Here is a 9,881-nt window from a genome sequence, read left to right on the forward strand (position 1 = left end):
ATTTCTCAAGAAATACTTATAATTTTTTTCATAAATAATAATTTACAAGAAATTGTTATTAATCTTTTTGCAAAATATTTTGAACATAATATTTTTATAAAAAAATTATAAGAAATCCTAGCAAATTTTATAATTTTGTAAGAAATAATTATTTAGAAAAGAATTATATGTTAATTGAAAAACTCTTAGAGAAAATATTTTAAAAAATTTATCATACAAATTTTTATAATAAATTTGCAAGAAAAATCTCATTAAAAAAATCTAAAAATAAAGATTGTACATTGAAATAAAATTGAATTTTCCTATTCAATTTTCTCTCTTAAATACAATTTCATTTATTATCAGTTTAGTGGCATGTATCTGATTAACTTTTTTTTTATATGATCAAAATAAATATGTATTAATATAAATATATACAAGGATATAATAAGATTAGTTTACAATTATAAACATATCCTTTTAGTGTTCATACCATTCCTCTTATCCCTACTTTAATTCAGATACAATTAAATAACTTTAGAACAATTATTACTTTTCTCTTACAATTTCACACTTTTAAAAAAGCTCTAAACGTATATTTCTTTTAGCCCAAACTCATTTTTCAAAATGGTTATAGTAGCTTTTTTATGGGTGATAAGTGTCTAATTTACTTATGATTGTACATAATTTAAATATTTAACGTATATGAATTTGATGTAAATTTTAGTAAAACAACTTCTTTTTCTTTTAATTACAGAATTATGATGAGAGAAGATATAAAACATAGAAATTGATATGTTTGTGATTTTCTTTTTTGATAAAATGAAGAAAATTAAGATGATGTTGAGCCCCAAAGCTGACGTTGAACCCATGAGATAGTTTATAAAGATTCAAATATGAGCCTTGTGTCTAAGTAGCAATTTTGACGCTATGTCATACATGAAGAAACATGCAAGAAAACTTCGAGCTCTAAAATGTCAACTGAACCTTATAAGAAAACTCATCTGGAAGGAAATCTTCATTATTGTAACACCAAGTTGGAAGCCTAAACATGGAGGAAACCCACATAGGGAGGAAACCCACATAGGGAGGAAACCTAATAGCTGACCAACACTTTGGGAGTTGAAGTAGTATACTATTTTTCTATAAAATCAGAGCATGTACATGTCTCTGTTATTTGTATGCTGATTTTATTACAAACCTGAATTGATTGTAGATCACTATTTTATCAAATCAAATTCCCGTGGATACGACTTTGTTGTGCTATAATCGAACAATGTACTTGTTAGATAATTTACACCCTCAATGAGAACATCAACGATTGACATTAAGAGAGTTGAATTAAGATTCTTATATTGTTTTAAATCAATTCTTGTGATTTTTAAGTATTGTTGTCACTAATGAACGAGTTCTAATCAATGACAGAACTTTGTTGGAACATAGAAGAGCCACGATATGGTTTTTCCAAAATTTTTTAATTATTTTTTATACATATTTATATATATTTTTAAATTATATTTATATATTATTATATTATTTATATTAAGTTTAGAAAAGTTTCTCCCAATCTCATCATTTTATTTATATATTTTTATTGTTTAAAAAATTATCTTAATAGATATTGGTTAATAGAAGGGATTCCTTGATCATAAAATTATTTGAGAGTAAATCAGTAAAAAAGTCTGAGAGTAGAAGGAAAAGGTTAACAATGGTATAACATTTGAATAAGGGGTTATTGCTGATTTTTTTCATTAAAAGATCATATACTAAGACATTCATTGATTATTTAAGAAATAAAGAAGTCAAGTCAATTCTCTATTTTATGTATATTTAAAATATATAAGAGAAGATTATATATTATTTAATGTGCTAGTTTCTATCTTAGAATTTAATTTTCTAAAAACAATAACTTATTATACATATATTGATATTAATTATTCCATGTTTAATTAATAATTAGTTCTAATTATACTTTATTTTGTTTTGTAATTTTACTATACGATTTTAGTTCAATACAAAGATATAAAATTTTATTGAAAAGATAATATGTAGATTTGTATATTTTATTTCCATAAATTACATGGTTTTTAGTTTTATAATTTTGTTAGATATATGAAATATTTAGCAATAAACTTTTAACTTTTGAGTTGATTTAACTTACTTATAAATTTATTTATAAAAATAACGTATTTATCTCAATATTTTCTCCTTTACGTTTAGATGCTAGCTTTTAACTTAAAAATTATTATATTAAAAAAACTTATAAATTACTATTTTTTCATATTTATTTTCAAAAAATTTTTGAAATTCCATTTTATTATTTAAAATTTTTCTTTTACGAATTGCATCACTTTTATGTCATTATATGTGCATCAACTACCATATAAAATTTGTCAATTCAATAATCTAATACGTGTGTTTTCAAATTTTTAGCTTTCAACCTAAAAGGTCAACTGCCTTAAATTTTTCAATTACCTGACAAAAGAATTTTTGCCAAATACACCTAAAATTTAACAGTTATGTTTTTAAATCCTAAATTGAAGTTATATTTTAAAATCTTAATAAAGTGCAATTCAAATCTAAATTGAAGGGAAACAACATAACAAAAAATATCAAAGTATACCCATAAAAAAATTATCCAAACTTACTTGAATGTACGAGAAACAACAATAAAAGATAATACCAATATCTTTAACATTAGAAACTCTCTTAAGAGAAGTAAAAACATTAATCAAGTTTCACTAAGATTATAGCACGGGTACAAGAAATTATATTCTTAAATATGAATAATAAAGAACGAAAAATCTAAAATAAAACAACAATACAAAATTATTTTTAAACTATATACATTCAATCGACGATCTCAACAATAAAAATGAAGAATCATATGTCAACAAACCTTTTTATTTCTACTCTTTCAAAAATCACTACTTTTACACAATCCCTTATGCGGAAGACTCCAAAAGACTCCAATTTACTTAGATTAAGTGAGACAAAATAAACTTAACTAATTTAAACTTTTTAGACATACATGTAAAACCCAACATAACATAAATACACAATCTTCTCACATGTCCAATAAAGACTAAATTAAACACCTCTAAATGAAATTAAACAAGATAAATATATTACCGTAAATTATTTTAATATTTTTCATCAAAAACAAAATAGGATTCATTCCTCGAATTTAATGGTGTCAAAATACGTTCTTCGTACTAGAATCAAAGAAATTTTTTTGACGTACACTTGAAAAATAGATTCCCATTCATTTGGGTCTGGTGTTTACTCTTTAAGGATCCCAGATGAAAAAAACTCTAATCTCATGTGACAGTTGATCCTTATGTACCTTCACCGCCACAAACATGCAGTCCATTTTCTCATACTATATTTTACTCTGGTCTCTCATTGTTCTTCCAATAACTAGCGCAAATCCCATTTTTTTCTTGTGATAAAAGGAATTGAAGCAAAGTTTAGAAAGACAGTTCTGTCCATTAACATAATCAATCATCATACTACATCGGCATGAAGGGAGGGAGAAGCATCAGTTAACACTACTAATTTAGCTTTTACATTTTTTCATTTCTTCTCCTTGCCAAGTTCAAAATATAGTTTTTACACAACTTCAAGGGAATTCCATGCCTGATTCGTATTTACAGACATTGATAAATGATAAGTTTAGGACTGTGAATACAAACTCAAAATACCCCTTATATACCCATAACTTTCCACACTCTAGGACTCAGTTAGCAAGCCCATGAATAATACTTCAATTCTATTTACAGAATGTAAGTGTGAGAGTCCCACCGAGACTGCACAATTCAGCAGCAAATAAACTAAATTGGTGCTCATTTGCCATTTCTTATTCACAATATTTACATTGATTTTATATTTCCTAGCTATGATTCCAGCCAGCAGAGATGAGGAGATGACTTCATAGGTGCTGTGACTTATTCCTCGATTATTGTAATCAACCTAAAGCGTGAAATTAATGAATTAATTGGTAATAGACTAGCAGAAGATAATAGGACGATACCAGAAAAAAAAGGACAAAAACTTTAGGATAGATGCAGCTACAGCTGCAGCCTTTAATACCTTCTTCGGAAAAGGAAAATATACCACCAAACATTTCATCATTCTCCTCATCCTCCTCCAGTTGTTCTTTTCCATGGTGGCTACTGCTGCTGTCAACATCATCAGTTACAACTTCAGTTAACAGGTCACTTCCATCATGTTCCTGTGTTTTGCAGTGCCCATCTGTTAAAGATATCCCAACACCTTCATCTTGCTTTGATTCCACAAATTCTGTCTCGTGTGAAGAGTCTTCTAAGACCAATGCTGAGTTATCATCGATCCCCAAACCTATAGAATCTCTTCCATCAGAAGTTATATTTGTCATCTGGAATATAGGACTGCCAATAAAGTCAGCATTAAAATCGACATGTTTTGAAATTCCAAACACACGTGATGGACTTTCCATCACAATCTGGTTTTGTAGAGAAGGCTCAACATTGATTGTCCCCATTCTTTCCAGGCATATCTCACTGTGTACTTGATAACTGGAAGCAACTTGATCCAAGTCAAGCAGATTTTCGATTCTTCTTGATGAACCTAGAAAAAAATAGTAAACATATCAATGGGAGATTCAAAATAAAAAAAAATAAGAACAGGCTTAGAAGAGGATGCCACCGATTTCAAAATATAAGAGAATATTACTTAAACGGTGTGGAATGTTTGGTACTCAGCTATGGATCAATCATTTCATCAAAGTAGGAAAAAATAGAAATATAATGAAAACGTGTATCATCCTTTGCAGAACCACAATGTGTTATTTTACGATATCATCCTTTTTTGCTTCACAAGAGTTACGAAACTAAATGGATGAAATATGGCTTCTTATTACCTCCATCAGAGCTTTCAGTAGAACTCAGCGATGCTGGGTTTGAATGGCAAATGACTGTCATATCAGCAGTATCCTTATAATCACCTTGATTCGGAACGGGAGACGAAGGGCTTAAATATCTTTCCCCAGCTAGGCCTCTAAATTAAAAGCCAATATTAAGTAATTAGAATGACCACACAGATGGATCATTGAAAAGCACATACAGGAAAAAAAACGGTCTTTTAGGATAACACACTAATGATAATGTATGCATTTTGCTAGACAATAATGAATCGGCCAAGGTAATAGATCCTAGTAAATGCCTCCAATTCATCAACTGAATGCAAGCATATGATAATACTGGCATTTATTTATTTATTTATTTTTGTCCTTTTTCTTTTTGTGACAGGTGTGCATTAAAAGTGAAATTGTCTTTGACTTCGAAATCCAGACTCAACAAATATAATAATGAAAGAAGGGTACAGAGTGACATTCTCTTATTCAAAGCAGCAGCCAACAAGCAATGATTCAACAACTGTAAGAATAAACACATTAAAACCAGTTTACTTATAGACAGTGAGAGTATGTTAGGCTGAACTTGCACTATCAAGATTGTAGTTAGAATTTAGAAACTTATAAACTACTATCCTGTAAAATTTAGATTGCTGATGTTCAACATTAAGGAATATAATGTGCGCTGATGGGCAACCTGTTAAATGAAATAAGTATTCAAATAATAAACACCATCCTTCTCGTTCTCCACTGAAACAAGAAATCAGTGAAATCTAGAGCTGCGAAAAACCCATTATATTATTTCTTTCATGACTTTGGTAAAGCTCACTCATGTTGTTTTACTATATACCATTGTTTCAGTCCATTTTTGTCATTCAAAAGTAGTATTAATCAGATAAAATGACATCATTTGATAAAGCATTGGCACCACCAATAGATCGCAGACACTACTAGGAATGAAAAGAAAATAGTCACCACCTCTCATTCCAGCTTGATCTGATACTATGAAAATGGTCAAAAACAGGCAACAGCTCCTTCTGCCTTATTTCAATTTCATTAGCAGGGACCCTTTCAATCTCAAACTCCCCAGTAGCACTGAAACTAGCTCCCACAGAGCTCATTGAATAGAAACAAATCTGAAGAAACAAAACTTTTAACTACCAATTCATAGTACATGAAAATAAAAACTTGGAACAGCAAATACCTTAGACTTTTGCCATATGGGTAACCTTCCAAAATTGCCTTGCACCTCCGCATTTGACAAATACCGATGAAACCTCTCTTGCATATTTTCACTAGAAGATTTCATCACCTTTTCCCCTGCCCCATCACTTATACCCAAAAAATCCAATCCATGGATGTCACTATAACCTGTTTTCTCTTGATCTCTCTCAATACTTCCTTGTCTATCAAAGGTATTGATGCAAGTATCCCCTCTTTCAGGCCATTCTGACCTTCTACAGACATCCCACCACTGAATGGGTTCAACTTTGACTCTGAATTCATCCTCCTGCAGGACTGAAGTCGACTGGTTTCTTAAACTACTATCACTTGTTTCTGAACCAACAGATGGCAGCAGTTCATGTTGAACAACATGACCTGAAGGCGTATATACCAATATATGCTCTAAGGGGTTTGCCTTCGAGTTAAGCTGTGAGTGAGATAAGGAATTATGAAAGATGGCAGCGATAGCACCAGATGGAACAAAAACTTTTCCTGTATAATTTGCAGCAGAATTGTGAACAGTATTAAGCCATCCAAAACTGCTATATTTTATCCGGCTAGCCACAGAAAGGACAACGGGTGCTGGGGGAGGCAAAGATTGCTGATAAGAAATGGAACCCGGTGTAAACCACCAAGGTAGAGGAAAAACTGGAAGTAGGGACGGTTCTTCACCCTGAGAACTTATAATTCGAAAACCAGTATCACCTCCAAAGGGTGATAAAATGAAAAGATGACATGTACCCTTGGAGGACACAACTGCAATCCACTGACTAAAGTTACTGAAACAGATGTCCTGAATCATCTGGCAAATAAGAGAAAAATATATCAAAAGGACACAAAGGCAAGCTATAAAAGAAATATCATCAAAAAATAAAATTCATCAGAACTAAGATGTACTGACAGCTGGTGTTATTCCACGATGAAGTTTATAAAGATGCACATGAGAAGTGTTCCAATTTGAGCTTGAAATTCCTGAACTCTTGCATGTGAATGATGGCATTATACGAAATATATTAATGCTATTCCCATAGACTGATGCAGTAACCAGAAGGGTCCCACTAGGATCAAAACATAGTGCAGAAATAGGACTACTGTGGGCTTTGAATTGTGATATGATAATTTCGGAAACAAAATCCTTAACGACTACCTGCAATCACCATATGACAAAAAAACGTTGGAGATTATCATGTCATATAAAGCACACAAATATCTAACTTATCAAGTAGTTCTGGTATCATGAAACAATACCAACCATGCCCACATTATCTGCATCAGTTCCTGTAACCCTATTGACTTTCACTCCTAAATTTGATGGCATGGGTGAAGAGGAGCCATCAGGAAGAAGCTCTTGACAGTATTTGATTATTCCAGCAGCTAAATGTCTACTGGACTCCACTGCATAACGAGCCACTAAACTACCACTGTTTGGAGTAGTTGCTGATGGACTAATGCCTGCTGAAGCACTGAAGTTTTGAGGGCTTAAGCAACCTAAATTAGAGGGAAGGGGGTTGTTAGAAGCATATGCCAACCACCTCGGACCCACAGCCATGGGACCATAACCAACATTAACACCAGTTGTTCCTTTTCCAGCTAATTGAGGAACAGGATAAGTGAGAACACTGAACTTATTCTGAAGAGTTATGGCATCAAAGCAGTGGATCTGCAAAAATAATCAAGGAAAACATAAACTATTGTATACATTAGGCAAACAAGCCATGTCAGAAAGACCATTATCTTTACTGACAATAATGCTATAATATACGAATTAAAAGGTTATACAAAACACAGGAAAAAACACTGTATACTTGTGTGGCAAGACCAACTGCTACTATCCGTGAACTGCATCGGATCATGCACACGGTGGAACGGAACCTCAAAACTCGAACATAACAGTGAGACTTCATGGAATAAAACCGAACAGTTGTTGAAAGGTTGACATTGTTCCCAGAATGCATCTCAACGTTGTCATCCCTTTCTAAACCACTGAAAGAAGTACTGTTCCGATTAACATTGCTATTACCATCCCCAGAAACCACCAACAGTAAAGGGTGAGAATTTCTGAGCCCCTCCTGGCCATCATCACCGATAGGGAAGGGCTGCATCTGTAGAAAGGAAACTGGACCATCACGCTTTGAGACCAGTTCACTGAAGCCAGAGGCATCTTCCACATCAAGAACTTGAAATCCATTCAGATAACCAAGTAAAAGAACGCGTTTGAAGTTTGATGGATCAAGTTCGAGTGTATCAAAACCAGCCCAGGTTACCTATCCAGTATCCACGAGTAGTAAAAGGTAAAATTATAATTACAAGTACGCCTTATTGGATACATTAGCTCGTGCAATATAAAGATCAAAGAAGAATAAAGTCTAATCATCTTCAACATATTTTTGACTGGAAAATGGAAAATTAGCCAAAATTGAAGCATTGAGTCTGAAAAATGTAGGGAAATCTATCGACCAAGTCAAAGCTATTAAAGCAAGATCTGAAGCAAAATAAATTATGAAGAGAAGTTAAAGCTCGTATAAATTCCAATGTGTAACTACCGATAATATAATTGGTAAACTAAATAGATTCCAAATCTAATATCTTACGTCGTTGGGATAAATATGAAATTAACACCCTCATTTCCTAATGAAACCCTCACTTCCTAATGAAAGTCTACTTTAGGTCAATTAACAAATTAGTAAAGCCAACTCAATTTGCACTTTCATTAGACAAACACAAAGTACTGTTTGAATAAACTTCATCAAAAAGCACTTATAATAAGTGAAACTGTAAGTAAAAATAAATAAAAAATCAAAGTTTCTTCGTAAATTAAAACTAATTAATGCATAAATAAAAAAAAATCATTTTTGGAGATAAATTAGGTTGTATATAAATTAATTTCAAAGAATTTATTTCATTTTGTTCTCCCCAAAGCTATGTGTAAATGCAGACCGAATTATGTCAAAAGTACTATACCCAACTTCCAGTTAGTAGCAATTTCCTGTTAATAGCAATTTACTTATAATCCTTAAGTAGTTAAATTTATTTATTCATTTCTATATTAATAATTGGTAACAAACACACCACAAGAGAAACATGAAACTGAAGCAGTACCTCATCTTTGTGATCCTCAAAAGAGGAAATTGAAGCGGCGACAGAGGCGCCGGCGGAGCGCACAGTAGAAGCAACTGTGGTGGCATTCGTTGACACAGTCTTCAGGCACAGAGAGATTATCCTCAGTGAATTTGGCAACAAGCCGCTATTCTTGCCCTTTCCTTTCTTCATGATTAATAATTTCCTTCTCCCACCGCGCTCAGCCGCGTCCACCGCCGGAAAACATTTTCTATCAGATTGCAACAGCGATCAAGACTTCTCACTGATATGAAAATTTTATCAGCAATTGTAATATGGAAGTTTCCCTCTCTTGTGAATTTCCCAGTTTAAAACATACACTTTTTCATCTGCCGTGACTATATACATATATATATGACATAGTTTGTTGTATTACTGTTTTCTTCGCCTTTTCTCCCTTATTTTTCTGTTTCCGGTTCCTATTTTTTCAACGAAGATGAGGGTGATGGTTTCATCCCACAACACTCTAAGCACGCCAATGTAAAATCAAATAAAATAAATTTGTGCTACAGAGATTTTTTCTCTGTTCTGTTTTGAAGTAGTTAAAAGTCTTTCTTAGGTTAAACATTAATGGAATATTTCATACAATATTGTCAACTTATTATTTAAAAATAAAAATAAAACATTATAAAGATTTTAATTCAATCCGAGTAACTATAGTATCTATAAC

General features: G+C 32.0%; 1 protein-coding gene across 1 annotated transcript; it reads right to left on the reverse strand.

Moving 5' to 3' along the window:
- Nucleotides 1–3,524: 3,524 nt before the first annotated feature.
- Nucleotides 3,525–9,681, reverse strand: LOC114184785 (autophagy-related protein 18g). Its single transcript, XM_028072097.1, has 9 exons — nucleotides 9,194–9,681; nucleotides 7,900–8,358; nucleotides 7,347–7,754; nucleotides 6,996–7,241; nucleotides 6,075–6,896; nucleotides 5,849–6,006; nucleotides 4,880–5,016; nucleotides 4,072–4,587; nucleotides 3,525–3,951 (listed from the first exon to the last, which is right to left on the reverse strand). The coding sequence occupies exons 1-9, from the start codon at nucleotides 9,362–9,364 to the stop codon at nucleotides 3,947–3,949; spliced, it is 2,922 nt and encodes a 973-aa protein (XP_027927898.1). The 5' UTR covers nucleotides 9,365–9,681; the 3' UTR covers nucleotides 3,525–3,946.
- Between the last annotated feature and the right edge of the window lie 200 nt (nucleotides 9,682–9,881).

The sequence above is a fragment of the Vigna unguiculata genome, chromosome 1 (assembly GCF_004118075.2).
Source record: "Vigna unguiculata cultivar IT97K-499-35 chromosome 1, ASM411807v1, whole genome shotgun sequence".
Lineage (NCBI taxonomy): Eukaryota > Viridiplantae > Streptophyta > Magnoliopsida > Fabales > Fabaceae > Vigna > Vigna unguiculata.

Bases quoted from the DNA above. Each gene is read 5' to 3' on its own strand.
- LOC114184785 (XM_028072097.1), bottom strand. From the start codon at position 9,364: ATGAAGAAAGGAAAGGGCAAGAATAGCGGCTTGTTGCCAAATTCACTG. The intron at 8,359-9,193 runs GTACTGCTTCAG...GATACTGGATAG, and splicing joins TTGAGGATCACAAAGATGAG to GTAACCTGGGCTGGTTTTGA. The intron at 5,017-5,848 runs GTGGTGACTATT...CTTTTAATTTAG, and splicing joins AGATCAAGCTGGAATGAGAG to AGGCCTAGCTGGGGAAAGAT.